This window comes from Talpa europaea (genome assembly GCF_964194135.1).
Source record: "Talpa europaea genome assembly, chromosome: 5".
NCBI classification, from domain to species: Eukaryota; Metazoa; Chordata; class Mammalia; order Eulipotyphla; family Talpidae; genus Talpa; species Talpa europaea.
The window spans coordinates 27401454-27418822 of record NC_140071.1 but is presented as its reverse complement, the minus strand read 5'-3'; the positions used below and the strand labels follow the sequence as shown (position 1 = coordinate 27418822).

Sequence of the window (17369 nt, the reverse complement as noted above, 5' to 3'; positions counted from 1 at the left end):
TTATGTTTGTAATATATCAGCCATTAAGTTAGGAAGCATCTCAGTATTTTGACTGTATTCTCTGATCAGGATTCTGAATGAAGAGATACATGCTGAAGAGTTTCTTTTGAACTCCCACTTAGAAAGGGTAGAACACAGTGTAGAACCTGTGGAGAAGACAGAACTCCCATGAAGAGCTGAGATTATAATATAAGAAGGATAATTCTAGAACCTGGACTATATAACAGATGAATCCTGGGTGGGACAATAATTCAATTCAGGAGGCCTGTGCTTTTGTCCTTAGACTGTTGCCATGTTTTTGCCATTAGCAGCCTAGTTATCCTCACTTTGTCATATTAGAAGGGGTTACATTAAACTGATGGTTTTCTAAATGTGCTCTGAGAACAACAGGGGTTCTGGGAATGTGCTCTGATCTGTAACATTTGGTCTTCCTGTAAGATTTTATTTTAAGAGCTCCACCTCTTAACCAGAAAATGTGAATGCTACTGAATTAGAATGACCACCTAGTTCCCATAAGTCTTAATAATCTGTATCGTAGGATAGATGAATATGAAAAGCAAGCATTCAGTTTTGAAATACAGATAGAGTAATGCATACATTAAATTTAAACTAAAATTACCTAAATGTTTTACCTCCAAGGACTCAACAGAAGAAAACAATGAAAAATTACACAGTTCACCATTAAGAATTTTAGATCTAGAAAGAAACCTAGGAAATTTTTTATATCTACCTCCTAATTTATAGTTGAAGTAACTAAAGTTTAAAGAGGTAAAATAACTTGTCTAAGGTCACAAAGCTAATAAGTGACAGAGCTAGGTTGGCAACCCAATTCATCTCATTAATGTATTATATTTTTCCTGATAATTGTGAAGGGCTGTGTTTAGCTGTCTCTGTTCTTTGACTCAATTTCCCATTATACTTGCATCATTTTTAAGATAACTGACTAGAATTAGAGGATTTGGGAATAAAAATCTTTAGCTTTAGTTTAATTAAGCAAGATGGAGTGATGAAACTAGTTAGAACAAATTAAAATTACATAGTAGTAACAAGTAAACTATAAATTTTTTAAATAAAATTGAAATTTACTTTATAAATTCATTATCTCAGACTTTTAGATGATATATAACAGAAAGTTGTTACCTAAATGTTCTGACTTTTTCTTTGTTTTCAGATTGTTTTAGCAACAAATATTGCAGAGACAGGTATCACTATTCCAGATGTTGTATTTGTAATTGATACTGGAAGAACAAAAGAAAATAAGTAAGTTTGCATTTCCCAAATCAAAACATTTTGAACCTGAGAAGGGTTTAAGGCTCTTGAATTCTTAGGAGAAATCACAGAATCATATAGGAAAAACTCCTGATGTCCTAATACTGCCCAAAACACAAAGCCTCAGAGAAACATTAGGAAACTTTAAAATATCTGAGAGCAAATGTCAAATTTTAAGTCATGGATTGTCCCTTAAGTAATATACTAATATACTGCAACTTTTTTCAGTGCCAGAGCTTACCATTTGGTAGTATGAAATTTACTCACTTACTTAACTGAAACACTATTTGGAAAATACTGGTCCAAAATGGTAATGAACTTTTTAGGGTGGGGTTCCTATTTTGCTTCATTTTAAGAGTCAGATATTTCCAGCCCTTTTCATTCGATAAATTGTCTGCATATTCTCCCCTAAAAAATTTCTTTAGGTACCATGAAAGCAGTCAAATGAGTTCTTTGGTTGAGACATTTGTCAGTAAAGCCAGTGCTCTGCAGCGCCAGGGGAGAGCTGGGCGGGTCCGAGATGGCTTCTGCTTCCGAATGTACACAAGAGAAAGGTACAGCACAGCGCCGAAAATTAAACACACATAGATAGTACACTGTGGCACTTCTGATAACATGTCAGGTATTTAGTATTATTCTATTTTATTTTTTAGATTTGATGGCTTTATGGACTACTCGGTCCCTGAAATCTTGCGTGTGCCTTTGGAGGAGTTATGTCTTCATATTATGGTAATCCCAAAGAAACTCAGATGAATTCTATGTTTACCCCTTTCCCGGGGGGTGGAGGGAATGAACACCCAAACTTGCCTTATGTTGCTCTAGATTTTTAGGTATTTTATTTACTCATTAATATATGTCCCTGATCCCCACCTTTTTATAAGTAAACCCACCATGCTTTATAGATTAAAATACAGTCTTATAACCTAGACAGATAGTTCTCATTGGTGGGAGGCAGTATGGTGCACCAGGGGATAATCGGCAGTGTCTGGAGACATTTTTGGTAGTCAGAACTTGGAGGGGGCTGTGCTATGGATTTTTGGCGGGTAGAGACCAAGGATGCTGCCGGACATTCTCCAGTGACCAGCATAAATCCTAAGAAAAGAATTATCTGGGCTGAAATAACAATAGTGCTGAGATTGAAAAACCATGACCTACACCACAGGGTTACTAGCCTGAAAGATCTATGATATCCTTCAGTTCTTATACTTCTGACTCTATAAAAATTATAAAGAAACAAAAAGTACAGACTGGAAGAGCTCCTCATGCCCACATCCCTCAACATACACACCACACGTGCACACACATTCTCTCTCAAACTCATTCACTCACTCACTCTTAATTACAAAAATCAGATAGTCTTATTCAGACATTTATCCTATTTGCTCAAACTTATACTTAACTCAAATTTAGTTCCAACTTGACCGTCTTCTTTGGGTAGTAGTAATACTGTGTGATCACATAACAATTTATCACTCTTTTTCAATCTACAGAAATGCAATCTTGGTTCTCCTGAAAATTTCCTCTCCAAAGCCCTAGATCCTCCTCAACTCCAAGTAATCAGCAATGCAATGAATTTACTCCGAAAAATTGGAGCTTGTGAACTAAATGAGCCTAAATTGACTCCGTTAGGCCAACACCTTGCAGCTTTGCCTGTGAATGTCAAAATTGGCAAGATGCTTATTTTTGGTGCCATATTTGGCTGCCTTGACCCAGTGGTAAGTCGTAATGCTATTGCCTCTTTAAGTATTATTTTATCTGGGAAATGACAATTAGAAATAATTTCTAGCTTTTAATTTAATATTGTTAAACTAAATAGAATGTCTTTAGCATTAAAATCCAGGGAGGAGCATGAATGCTCAGTGAAAATTTTTTTAATATATTTAACTTTTTATGTTAATGTATAAGATACTTATCCATTTACTTAAGTGTACTGTAGGTAGTATTTTGTGAATGGGTCTGGCTCAGACACCCCCCTTGAAATATTTATTCAATTGAATATGTAGTAGACAACTTTTAGGATGCTTTGAACACCACTGACTTTCACAAATAGAATAAACTTTCCTCCTTTTTTGGGGGGATTATCTCTGAGTCAATGATTTCAAGCAGTTCTATTTTTTTCATTATTTCATAATTAACAAATATAGTGCCTTTGTCTGAATATCTGGACTTGTATACCAGGTTTTTCATTCCAACTCTCCAGCTTCATCAAGGTGTGTCCTTTTCTTGGCCTATAAATCAAGACTGTTTAAAAACAGAACAGAGAGCTCTGTTCAACTTCCCCTCAGTGGTCTCTAAGAGAATAGTAACTACGTATGGCAAGGATTTTGTGTTCAGTAATTGAGAGGCTCCAGGCAGAATTTAGACTGTGACAAAAGATGTTGAGTCTCATTTTTACACATTGGATACATCACACATTTGCCAGGTCAAGAGTTTCAGCTTTCATCTGCCTATCATGAAAAGTATAGTAGGGATTCACAGCCACTCATAAACTTCATATTGTTACCAAAATAAAAAGTACACAAAATCCACATTGAGAAAAAGATAAAGATGCTTGGATTAGAAAAAGCGTATACTCCTCAAGTTCATCAGAATATCCTCAGCGAGTATAAAACTGAAAGTAGTTAAACATTTGATAAGATCAAGCCCCTGAAGTTGCCACAGGGACTTCATCAGATGTCCTGCCTAACATGTGCCTCAAGAGCACAGGGGAATTAGTGCAGTCACACCTAAATCCTAAGCAGTTAAGTCCTACTCTCAGAACAGTTTCACATTAAAAAATGCAAATCATTATTACTTAAAAAAAGAAGTAACAGAGAGATATGACTTACTCTAATCTTTTTTTTTCTCTAGTAGTAGAAATACAAAAATTGTGCCTAGTTTGAAAAATAACCTGTGCCATGAAATTAGTCTGAAATGCTGCAACAAGTGGATTATTACCTAGTCAAGATTGTTTTAAATTATTTAAAAGAACATTTTAAGCAATGGAAATTCAGCAGGCCAGGAATTAAGATATTTGAACTATGAATCTGGGTTGCTTTTAGCTGTATAACTATAAATCAGTTACACATTTATTAATCTGATTCTGGGGATAATTACCTCCTAACTTTACAAAGATAATAAAAAAGTAAATTTTTTTTTAGTTTCATAAAATGAAACTAAAAGTAACTAATTTGAATGGAAATATGTTAGCTATTGTAGAACATGATAAATATAGTGAAAAGAAGAAAAGCAATTTAAAAGTGTGATTGTATTATGGTTTGTTTCTTTTACAAATCAGCTTTCAATGTATATCTCTCTAATGATAACTTGTTTGGTTACCTATGCTAGGCAACACTAGCTGCAGTTATGACAGAAAAATCTCCTTTTACCACACCAATTGGTCGAAAAGATGAAGCAGATCTTGCAAAATCAGCTTTGGCTATGGCAGATTCAGACCACTTGACGATCTACAATGCATATCTAGGGTAAAGAAATAATCTGAGTGTTATCAGTAATCTACTGACTTTTTTAATTATTTACTTGGTAAGATTTTTTTTTTTTCATTAAAATGATACAGGTAAGATATAAATTTTTTTGAAAGATTTATTTTTTATTTATACAATAGCTGTGGTACAGGCCAGAGGCGTGGGAGGGTGAGAGGATTCACCAGAGACAGAGCAGTCAGCAGAACAGGCAGACGGACCGAAAGCACTGCTGAGGGGAGCAGTGGGCGAGATAGGAGAGGTCTGCTGCGCCATGTGGGTCTCTCCCTGGCCAGCCAGGAATTGAACCTGAATTGCAGAGGCTGTGGACAGCTTCACAGCACTGTGATAATTAACCCGCTGCGCCACTGGGGAGGCCCGAGATAAAATTTTTTTTAAATTTTTTCATCTGTCACAGTATAATTTTTTAGAAAATCACATTTTTATAATCCTTCCCAAAATAAGAACAATATACTTTATATTATATTACCTCCTATTTGAACTTAATTAATAATTTGCTATTATACATAAACAGCAGGTATACAATTGGTATTACAGATAGGTATTACAGTTGAAATTCTTATTTGGTGACTGCTACAATAAGATGCCTCCTTTATTTTTAAATGATTATAATTAAAGCTTATTTCATTAGTGCCTCTGGGAAAAAGTCTGAAAAGAAAACGTGTTGAACTTTGGTCATTTTGTTTATCTAGATGGAAGAAAGCACGGCAAGAAGGAGGCTATCGTTCTGAAATGGCATATTGCCGGAGGAACTTTCTTAACAGAACGTCACTTTTAACTCTAGAAGTAAGTCTTAATGCAACTCCCTAGTTAAGAGTCATATGATTACTAATAGCTTTATTTTGGAAAAAGAAATATCTAGGCAAGTGCTTGATACATAGTAGGGGCTTTTGATAAATGTTGAATTCATAAATTTGTCACCTTTTGTTTTGTTATTTCTCCAAACAGGTAACCTATATATATATCACACAGTGCTTTAAAATAGTATTTAGTGATCATAATGTATTAGGAAAACGATAAAGAGACAAAATGATTTCACAGAAATTACTCTAGCTTTGGAGTTAAGCGCTGATTTCTCCTGCTATCCAACAGTAGAATGTCCCCATTTGGTAGGTTCTTTTTTGGGCCTGGAATGCTCAAAAATGTTTTCATATGGATAAATGAAAATAAGGCATTCCTCAACCCAAAAATTAATCTGAACCCACTTTTATTAATTTCAAAATGTTGACATTCTAATTTTACATGTTAGCCAGAATTCTTTCATAAAGAACTTTTCCTTTATATTTAGATACTGTGAAATATAGTACAAGAAAATTTGGATAAATGCTTCTTTCCTTTTAGCATTTTTTTTAAAGATTATGCATACAAGAACTGGGGTACAGAGGCATGGGGGGGTACAAGGATTCACCAGGGACAGAGTGGGAACAGAACAGGCAGATTTGACTGAAGTACACTGCTGAGGGGAGCAGCGGACGAGTCGGGAGAGGTCTGCTGCGCCATGTGGGTAGCTCCCTGGCGGGCGCGGAATTAAACTCATACAGCAAATAGCTTCACAGTGCTATGCTTAACCCCTTGTGCTACCAGGGAGGCCCATCCTTTTAGCAGTTTGCATAATAAGTTTCATAATTCCAAAGCATCTCCTTGGATAATAGTTTTTTGTTTTTGTTTGTAAAAAATCGTAATGAATTTATTGATTTAAGTAAATTTGATGTGTTTCAGTCTTCTGTGGATTTTTTTTTGATACTCAAACTGTTGTTTCTTTGGACATGCTGTGAAAGTGTTCACAGCTTAATGTATCTCTCATGTAATCCCTGTATCCTATTTTTTTTTTAAGATTTATTTATTTATGCACACAAGAGCTGGGGTACAGGCCAGAGATGCGGGGTTGAGAGGATCCACCAGATACAGAGTGGGGAATAAGAACAGCCAGATTGACTGAAATACACTGCTGAGGGGAGCAGCAGGCGAGACAGGAGTGGTCTATTGCGCCATGTGGGTTTCTCCCTGCCTGGCCTGGGATCGAACTCATGCTGCAGAGGCTGCGGATAGCTTCATAGTGTGGTGCTTAACCTTTTGCGCCACCAGGAAGGCCCTTTATCCTATACTTTTATTTTAAAGAGTTAAAAAAAAAAAAAAATTCTGTGTATTTTGATCCATTACTTCTTAGGACTTGAAAATAACTGCTGAGTAATAGCAGGGACTTCTCTAATATAGTGAATGAAAATGTGTTCAGGCATATTTTTATTATTTTTGCAATTTAAATATTTTTTTAAGATTTATTTATTTATTTATACAAGCACTGGGTACAGTCAGAAGTCAGGAGGGTGAGAGAATTCACCGGAGCCAGAGCGGAGAGCAGAACAGGCAGACAGACAAAGTACACTGCTGAGGGGAGCAGCGGGCGGCAGGAGAGGTCTGCGCGCCATGTGGGAGCAGCCGGGGATCAAACCGGCGCTGCAGAGGCTGCGGGCAGCTTCACAACCCAGCGCTCAACCGCTGCGCCACCGGGGTGGCCCACAATTTAAATATTATGTTTTATAACATCTAAGGTTTTGGGGTGGTGGAAACGTGTGTGTGTGTACGTATGTATATGTATGTGTGTGTATGTAACATTGGTTTACAACACTGAGTATGATTTAGGGAAATAGGTTCATACTTTCTCAGATTTATGTCACCACAGCAACCCCACCATCAAAACACCCTTAGTCCTTTGTCTCGGCCATTGGGCCCCATTCCTTCTACCCCCATTTGTTTCCACCCTTCTCTCCCTCCCCAACTCTAGTAGCCTCAGTTCTATGGTCATATTTCTAGAGTTTGTTTTGGTTTAGTTTTGTCAGTTGCTTTTTTCCCCCTCTATTCCACATGTGAGTAAAATCACCTAGTATTGGTCTTTCTCCTTCTGACTTATTTCACTTAGCATAATTCTCTCCAATTCTAGCCATGACAAATGGCAAGAATTCATCTGTTTTTATAGTTTAGTAGATTATTGTATATATATACCTTATCTTCTTAATCTACTGTTCTGTCTATAGGCATTTAGATTATTCCTATAACTTGATTATTGCAAATAGTGTTGCAGTAAACATAGGAGTGCATATGGCTTTTCAAAATAGTGATTTTGCATTCTTCAGGTAGAAACTAGGAGTGCAATTGCTTGGTATATCTATTTTCAATATTTTGGGGAACTTCCATACAGAAACAATTTTTGACTTTCTAATATCTTTCCTCCTCCTTAATTTATCTTGCACTATACTAAATAACTAAATAATTTGGCATGCTATCAATTTTGATAAGAAACAACTTTGTCATTTTCTTTTTTTTTTTTTTTAACTTAAATAACCCTAGGATGTAAAGCAGGAATTAATAAAGTTGGTTAAGGCAGCAGGATTTTCATCATCCACAACTTCTAACAGCTGGGAAGTAAACAGAACCTCACAGGCACTCTCCTTCCAAGAAATTGCACTTCTTAAAGCTGTACTAGCTGCTGGACTATATGACAATGTGGGGAAGATAATCTATACAAAATCAGTTGATGTTACAGAAAAATTGGCTTGCATTGTGGAGACAGCCCAAGGCAAAGCACAAGTACATCCATCTTCAGTAAATCGAGATTTGCAAACTTATGGTTGGCTCTTATACCAGGAGAAGGTAAAGTACTCATTCTTAAATTCCCGTATTCAGGGCATTATACTAGAAGTCAATCATAACAACTTAGGATGCCTCAATAAGTTTTATATTTGGTTCTCAAATTGAACTATTATGTTCCTATTTGGAATCAGATATACGTAATTTCTCAGTGGAAAAAAGTGAAAGAAAAAATAAGGTTCTCCTCTGACCATCTTTTCTACTTGAAATAGGACAGATATAGCAAAAAGAAGTTTAATAATATATTTGTTCCCTGAGATTTCACAAAAAATTCTGCCTCAGATGGAACATGTGCACTTACAAATAATGGGGATATTGGATGGATAGAACTATATATGAAATGACAACAGTTTGAGTCACAATATAACCTAAAATAATTCTATAGCAATATGTATACATTACTATTAAAACAATCAACATTTTCATTGGTAACTGCATTGCCATCCCATTTTCTTAGTTTTTAATTTGTGATAAAAGTTAAGGTGGCAGTTTCTTTATATTTAGATGTTTGTCATCTATCTCATACTCATTTTTATTTAAGGCAACATTAGAAGGAGCATATCAAATGGAAACACATATCTTCTCCCTTTACTAAAAGAGTGCCTCCATTTTGTTTCTTGACATTTAAAGTAACAAAGATCCATAATTTCAAATGCTAATTTGAATAACTCTCAGCATTTCATCAAACTTAAATGTGAAACTTGAGAAATTACTGGTATTAAACATAGCTGAACATTGGTCTAAAAACCAGACACTTTTGCAGCTTAATGATAATTCTGTTTTTACATTAACAGCTAAATAAATTGCTTTGGAGTTTGATTTATGTTCAAGGAACATCATTCAGCCTTAAAATGAATGTTTATAATAACCTATAGTAACAGGTGTACAAGTAGTAATGGTGATTTTTATGAAATTAGAAACTTATATAAGAGAAATAGAAGTTAAATATTTATGACTTAAAATATATAGTATCAATTACAGAAAATGTTTACATGAAATAGATGAATTAATTATAAGACTGATTTTTCCCCCTTTATTTCTATGCAGATAAGGTATGCCCGAGTATATTTGAGGGAAACTACCCTAATAACTCCTTTTCCAGTTTTACTTTTTGGTGGTGACATAGAAGTTCAACACCGGGAACATCTTCTTTCTGTTGATGGCTGGATCTATTTTCAGGTACACAGTTCAACAGATGTTACTGGTTACATTAACGATTTCTGCTTCCACAGCCATTGAGGTAGATTTTTAAGGTTTTTATTTTTGAGTTCACTTTTCTTTGTATAATTTGACTTAACGTAGAAGACTCCCTTATTTTATCTTTCAATATCATTTTAAATTTCTTAAATTGGAAAATCAAATTATATTGTATTTATTATCAGTAACAATTATAACTTGCCTTTTGTTAAGTGCTTTAATAGTGAATGTTACATGATTTATCCCAATTTTAATATTCTAACAATCTTGTTAGATAATTTCTATAACTTCCTTGCTATAGACAAAGCACTTTAACTCAGAAGTTAAAAAACTTTCCTATATTACATGAATTATTACTGGAGCAATACTCGAACTGAGAATTATCTGATCCCCAAACTCATACTCTTTCCACTATTTTGTGCCACCAATAAATAGTCAACAAATAGATTCATAGGTTTTAATTTAATGCATGTTACCAAATTCTTCTCTGGAGAAATTTGACTAACCATTGCCACCAATAACAAGTTTGTTGTATTACTGAATTCCATCAGACTCATAGACAGTTCTTCATTAATCACACCCCTCCCCATCATCACTGGCCAATTTAATAAGAAGATCTGATAAATTCTGCTATGCTTTACCAAGATTGGTGTTTGTCTAGAACTGGAGAGATGAATTTTAAATGCAGATTTAAAAATATATGTGTTCTTGCAAAGAGACTGGAGTGATAGAATTTCTGTAACTGGAGTGTGGTAATGGTTGCAATACTGTAAACTTACTAAAACTCATTGAATTCTACACTTAACTATGAGTGAGTTTTTATGGGCTGTAAATTATACCTATATGAAACTTTTTAAAATCCATTTAAAAAAAACTCCATCCCTAAAACTGTAGGCTTCACTCCAACAGAGTTGATATAAGAAAATAATGATTGGACTAATAGTAGCTGTATTTTAGGAAGAGATGTGAAATTTATTGATACTTTATAAGGAAACTGAGGTTTATAGAGCTTAACTACAGGAGGTGATTTGCCTGTATTTTTCCCATTATGTTTTATGTGAAAAATGAGACATACTAAGACAGATTGTAAGGTATATACGTTTACCTTGATTTCTTTAAATACATTCACAACCCCCTTGATTAACCTTGTCCAACTTGTCATCTCTTAATAGGCTCCTGTAAAGATAGCTGTCATTTTCAAGCAGCTGAGAGTTCTCATTGATTCTGTTTTAAGGAAAAAGCTTGAAAATCCTAAGATGTCCCTTGAAAGTAAGTGTTTGATGATTTTGTAGGTAGAAAGTAGTATACACATGAGTATGTATAGTTGTATATACTGGAACAGCTTTCTAAGAGAACAATCTATAAGACCAATTCTAGAAATTTGGCTTATTTTTTAAAACATTACAGTATACTATATCACATTGAAGTCTTAAATTCCATGTGATAAAAAATGATTTTAATGAAATTTATTTTATGCTAAATCCCATCACACTCAGACAATTCTTCATTATTCACAACATAATTGTGCTCTTTAGATTCTTTCAGTTTGCTTCTTCCTCTTCTAAGCTTCCTTCTTTAAACCAGTTGATCATTTCAGAGAAATAGGATGATAAAAAAATGAGCAGTGTAAACTTTACTATTTATTAACATGCTGGTATTTTGGCAATGCAGTTATTATAAAAAACAAGAATGAGGACTTTCTGTGAAGTTTATCCCCAACATTTTTTCTCTACCATTCTCACAAATGCAGAAGTTTTAGTCAGATAAATACATTATTCTTCAAAAGAAATCTGCAGGAGACGCTTGAGTTTCCTGTTAGTTGGTACAGTTTCTCAAAATTTGTCAACTCATCAGAATCATTCTGGTAATTGTTAAAAATGCAAGGTCCAACTGATCACAAAAATCTGCAAAGAGCTGATGAGACTCAACAACAACAAAGAAAATAACCCAGTCAAAAAATGGGCAGAAGAGCTAAAAAGAAACTTCTCTGAAGAGGAAATGCAAATGGCCAACAGACATATGAAAAAATGTTCAACATCACTTGTAATCAGGGAAATGCAAATCAAAACTACCATGAGATACCATCTTACACCAGTGAGAATGGCACATATTAAAAAAACTAGCAACAACAAATGTTGGCGAGGGTGTGGAGAAAAAGGAACTCTCCTGCACTGTTGGTGGGAATGCAAACTGGTCCAACCACTACGGAGAGCTGTGTGGAGATTTCTGGACCTACTAAACATAGAGCTTCCATATGATCCAGCAATTCCACTCCTAGGTATTTACCCAAAGGACACAGAAACATCAATTCCAAAGAACACCTGCACCCCTATGTTTATAGCAGCACTATTTACAATAGCTAAGCTTTGGAAACAGCCCAAATGCCCAAAAATAGATGACTGGATCAAGAAGATGTGGTACATATATACCGTGGAATATTACTCAGCATTCAAAAAAGATAAACACATGCAATTTGCAGCAACATGGATGGCACTGGAAGGGATCATGCTCAGCGAAATAAGCCAAAAAGAAAAAGAAAAATACCGGATGGTCTCACTCATAGCAGGAATCTAGAAAACTTAAATAAGGGATCAGGAAAAAGAATAACTATAAGAAAGTGAAAATCAAAATCAACAAAAACTATGAACCAGAGACACTTTTTGGGGGGTGGGGGCCGGGAGGGGAGGGATTGGGGTCAGAATGGGGCATGTGCAGTTGTATGGGGGAATATAAAAATAAAATTTATTATAAATAAAGACACTTTTAGAGGAAAAAAAAAAGCAACTGGGAATACCTCCAAGGGGGGGGGGAAACTATCTGCAGCCTTTCAGCACAAGTTCAATCCCTGGTCAGGGAGCTACCCACATGGTGCAGCAGACCTCTCCTGACTCGCCCGCTGCTCCCCTAAAAAAAAAAAAAAAAAAAATGCAAGGTCCAAAGATCTACCCTGACGTAATAAATCTCCTCTATTGAAAAGGACTGTTGCTATATTTTTTATAATTGCTATATTTTTTATAATTGCTTTTAATCTATATCACTTCCCCTCTACTACATCCTAAATGCAGTTTATTATTTTCAATAAATGGGTTGTTTTTCTTTTGGAATTTCCCACATTTAGGATTTGTTTCCTACATTTAGGATTTGTTTAGTGCATCTTCATTCTGATTTAATGTTTCTGTATTCCCTTTATTCCAAGCAAACCTGGTAGTTAATAGCTAAAGACTTGATTGGAATCAAAGTTTTAGGAAAAGAATATTTTGCAATTGGTGCTATATTCTTCCCATTACATTACACCAGGAAGCATTTAAATTTTTTTGTTTTGTTTTGCTTTATGGATGTTAAGAATTGATCAGTGTGTTCACTGTGATTATATTTAGCAAGTATCATAGTCATGCAAGTTGGGGAACTAGTTAGTGACCTACTGCTGTTACCCTGCAGCATGACATGCAATGTTTATAGAACTTAATGTGAATATATAAACATTAAATTGTATTAATTTTCCTGTTGCTGGAAACCCAGATCATGTATTGACATAAGAAATACAAATTCTTGTCTTAGTAAAGGTTTATGCATTACAGCTCAGTCGTAGAATTACACTATAAAAAAGACAGTTTGGGGCCTCCCTGGTGGTGCAGCGGTTGAGCGCTGGGTTGCGAAGCTGCCCACAGCCTCGGCAGTGCCGGTTCAATCCCCCATCTCCCACATGGCGTGCAGACGTCTCCTGCCGCCCGCTGCTCCCCTCAGCAGTGTGCTTCTGTCCTTCTGCCTGCTCTGCTCCCCGCTCTGGCTCTGGTGAATTCTCTCACCCTCCCGCGCTTCTGACTGTACCCAGTGCTTGTATAAATAAATAATTCTTTTTTAAAAAAAAAAAAAACACACTTGGCCGTGATCATTTACCACCTGCTGTTTGAGTATAGTAGAAATCAAATATAGGACTGCTGAAAACACTGCTGGTTTGCCAATGGGCCCTTTAGAGGGTCACTATTGTATTAAAAAAATAATAAATAAAAAGGACAGTTCGAACCTCAATTTCTAAATCAAACAAAATTAATTTTAAAATGATGTCAGCATTTCCATTTGCCATAAGAATAAGCAGAAATTACTCTCAGGGGAAGCATATACTTTTTTTTTTAAGATTTATTTATTTATGTATTTATTATTCATTTATTTATACAAGCACTGGGTACGGTCAGAAGCGCGGGAGGGTGAGAGAATTCACCAGAGCCAGAGCGGGGAGCAGAGCAGGCAGAAGGACCGAAGTACACTGCTGAGGGGAGCAGCAGGCGGCAGGAGAGGTCTGCGCGCCATGTGGGACCCTCCTCTGGTGGCCGGGGAGCAGCCGGGGATCTAACCAGTGCTGCAGAGGCTGCGGGCAGCTTTGCAACCCAGCGCTCTACCACTGCGCCACCCGGGAGGCCCGGAAGCATATACTTTTGAGGGAGGGAGGATGAAATACATTAGTGCCCTCTCTTTCTGTATTTTATAAGAAAAAGGTGTGGGCCTTCTCTGGTGGCCCAGCGGTTGAGCGCTGGGCCACAGCCTCTGCAGTGCCGGTTCGTTCCCAGCCGCCTGCGAGGGTCCCACCAAAAAAAAAAAAAAAAGAAAGAAAAAGGTGTGACATAAAGCCAAGCTTCTTAAAAATAATTAACTGAAGTTGTTCTCATGCTTTCTTTTACTCTTCCTCAGTTTAAAAGTCATGGTTCTTTCTAGATCTGCCATTGTAGCGAGTGACCTCTTTTTTTTTTTTTTTAAGTGCCACTTTAACCCCCAGAAACCTGCATGTCAGCACCAGGTTATCAGAAGTCCCTATTGAAAGCCTAGAGCGTTCTCTAGTTGCAGTGTCTAGTATAAATATGAAATTTCAGAATTAGAACCCTGATAATTACAACTCTCTAAAGAGTGGTTATGAAGTTCTTAAGAAGTCACTATGTCAGAGCAACTGTTTATAAGAGAAGCAGCTATTAGCAAAACTTCCTTAACAAATAATGTAGCCTTTATTGTTGTTTGTCAGATTCATTGGTGTTTGATTCCTTTGTTGTGTAAAGTGGTCTGTTGTTTCTTCATTGACACCTCTCCAAGAGCACTTCCTGTTAAAATTTGTTTTCTTTGCACTAAAAGTGGAAAAACTGGTAACAGTTCCTTTTTCCTTACCCATACTATGGGAATCCTGACATACTCTGAAGAATGTTAAAGGGTCCATAGAGCCTCTAGGAATTTTGATCCAGGTGAAAAAGTTGAGAAACTTTTAAGGAATGGTGAAAGAAATAATCCCTTATAAATGACGAACAATTATATCATCTCTTCAGATCTTAACCTGTACATACTCAAAATGCTATTTTTTTGTCAAAATATATGTAGTATAATTATAGCTGTAATTAAAATAGTGTCTGTAGGACAATATAGGCATCTAGTTTTTAGTGAATATCGGTGGCGTTAGTTTTGTATTATAATTTAAGAGAATCTTTTAATAAAGTATCTGTCGTTTACATGTATATACATTGGAAAAATAGCCAGTGATTAACTTGTTCATTGGTTTCTTTTTCTCCACTCAGATGACAAGATTCTACAGATCATTACAGAATTGATAAAAACAGAGAATAATTGAAACTGAAATTCATGGCCAGCTGCTTTAAAAATTAAGATGAAGATACTGTCATGAAATTATGTGAAAATGGATCAGACCATTAAGTATTTCAGTACTTAAAATGTTGGTACTAGCCATAACTCAAAGGTGGCAGAAAAAGCACATACTTTTAACATGTGTAATTTTCTAGTTCCTTTTTAATGATGATTATTCTCAATGTATTTGCCACTACATTTACAATAAATTCTTTGGTATCATTCATGTTTTATACCTTATTGTATGTCATTGCAAGATCTGTGTATGTTGTGTATATAATTACACTACAGTAGTAATTATAACAACACTTTGTTTCCTATGTACCTTTCTCATCCTCTATCAGTACCTGACATCTGGAAAGCTTAGACCTTCTTGGCCCAGAGGGGAAAATGAATTCCCAAACCAGTTACGATTATATTTCCAGAAAAAAGCACAACTTCAAAAGTCTTATTTAATATTTGATACTCTAATCAAAAATAAGTATACACTTAACATTTCACTTACATTTATGAAGCATAAAGATATAGTCCCGGAGGATAGGAGGAATGGCTAAATGCTGTCAACCTTGGGGTGGATAGGTTGCACCATTTTCCTCAAGTCTGTTTTGACAGCACTGCCCTTGAGCCTATTTTGTAGGCCCAAAATTGATGGGTAAGATCAGTAACATTGAAATAGTTAAGCATTGCTTAGATATTCTTCAGTGTTTTCATTTATTTCACTGAGGATCTTTTTTTTTTTTAAGGATTTTTTTTTTTTTAAGATTTTATTTATTTATGCATACAAGAGCTGGGGTACAGACCAGAGGTGTGTGGGGGTGGTGAGAGGATTCACCAGAGACAGAGTAGGGAACAGAACAGGCAGATTGACCAAAGTACACTGCTGAGGGGAGCAGCAGGCGAGACAGGAGAGGTCTGCTGCGTCATGTGGGTTGCTCCCTGGCTGGCCCGGGGATCAAACTCATGCTGCAGAGGCCGCGGACAGCTTCATAGGTTGTGTCTTAACCCCTTGCACCACCAGGAAGGTCCTAAAGATTTTTATTTTATTTATACAAGAGCTAGGGTACAAGCCAGAGGCGTAGGAGGGTGAGCGAATTCACCAGAGAGACAGTGGGGAGCAGAACAGGCAGATGGACTGTAAACAATGTTGAGAGGAGCGGTTTGCTACACCATGTGGGTATCTCCATGGGCCAGGAATCAAACTCGTACTGCAAAGGCTGCAGAGCCCCATGGCGCTACGCTCAACCCACTGCGCCACTGAGGAGGGCCTTCACTGAGGACCTTTTAAATTCCATTTTGATTTCTTAGAGGAATTTTTTCTTTATTTGCTATCAAGATTATTGAGGAACTTCAATTAGTCCTGTGTAGACCAATGGGAAAATACTGTATCTGAAGATGAAAGATGAGAATTTATTAGGAACCTAGTTTCAATTGCTTGACTCACAATAGATATCCAAGTAATGTATTTTGGTAATACAATGTAACTTTCACTTTATATGTAGATGTATGTAAAAATGATACTTAGTAGAACCTCTACTTTTGGGTTCTAGTAATGTGATAAGGATATTGAGAATAAGTAGTCAAATATGACTACACTTTGGAATCTGTAGCTGATGCCATTAGTAGAAATGGAGATATCAGGAGAAGGAGCTAAATAGGCACTAGAAATGATTCAATTTACAACATACAGTGACAGAAATTGTGTACCCAACCAATGTTGATTGGTCTCTTTTGTATGCAAGCAAGCTATACCAAAATGTTATTTATATGTAGACATTTAATTTCCATACCAACTCTATGAGATATGCACTGCATTCTGTCCATTTTACGGATGTAGAACTGAGGCATAAAGAAGTCCATTAAGGCTCCATATCTATTTAAATTACTGATGTCACCATTTTTCCTTTGGAATGTAAAACAGTGGCTGACATTAGAATTAGGATCATGAGGTTTGAACTTCTACATAGGTGATAGAGATGTAGGAGTGGAGATAATCACCAAAAGAGGGCAAATAAAAGATAAGTGAAGATAAAGTCTAGCAGAACTTCATACTTGAAAGTCTATTCACTTCTTTCCATTTCTCTAGTCCACTAGAACCTGGCTCACCATCACTTTCATCAGTATCACTGTAGTAATCTCCAAACTAGACTCTCTCCTTAG

At 36.0% G+C, this 17369-nt stretch overlaps 1 protein-coding gene across 2 annotated transcripts in view; it reads left to right on the top strand.

Annotated features, from left to right (window-relative positions):
* The window catches only part of DHX29 (DExH-box helicase 29), a gene marked incomplete at both ends in the record, with an annotated part of 42298 nt that extends 27100 nt beyond the window's left edge, over window positions 1-15198 (top strand). For both annotated transcript variants that reach the window (XM_084233787.1, XM_084233786.1), the window contains 10 exons: window positions 1172-1260; window positions 1695-1823; window positions 1923-1998; window positions 2760-2984; window positions 4597-4733; window positions 5444-5537; window positions 8097-8399; window positions 9444-9575; window positions 10766-10862; window positions 15146-15198. In XM_084233787.1, coding sequence (XP_084089913.1) covers window positions 1172-1260; window positions 1695-1823; window positions 1923-1998; window positions 2760-2984; window positions 4597-4733; window positions 5444-5537; window positions 8097-8399; window positions 9444-9575; window positions 10766-10862; window positions 15146-15198 — 1335 coding nt within the window. The remainder of the gene's footprint in view (window positions 1-1171; window positions 1261-1694; window positions 1824-1922; window positions 1999-2759; window positions 2985-4596; window positions 4734-5443; window positions 5538-8096; window positions 8400-9443; window positions 9576-10765; window positions 10863-15145) is intronic.
* Window positions 15199-17369: the final 2171 nt, after the last annotated feature.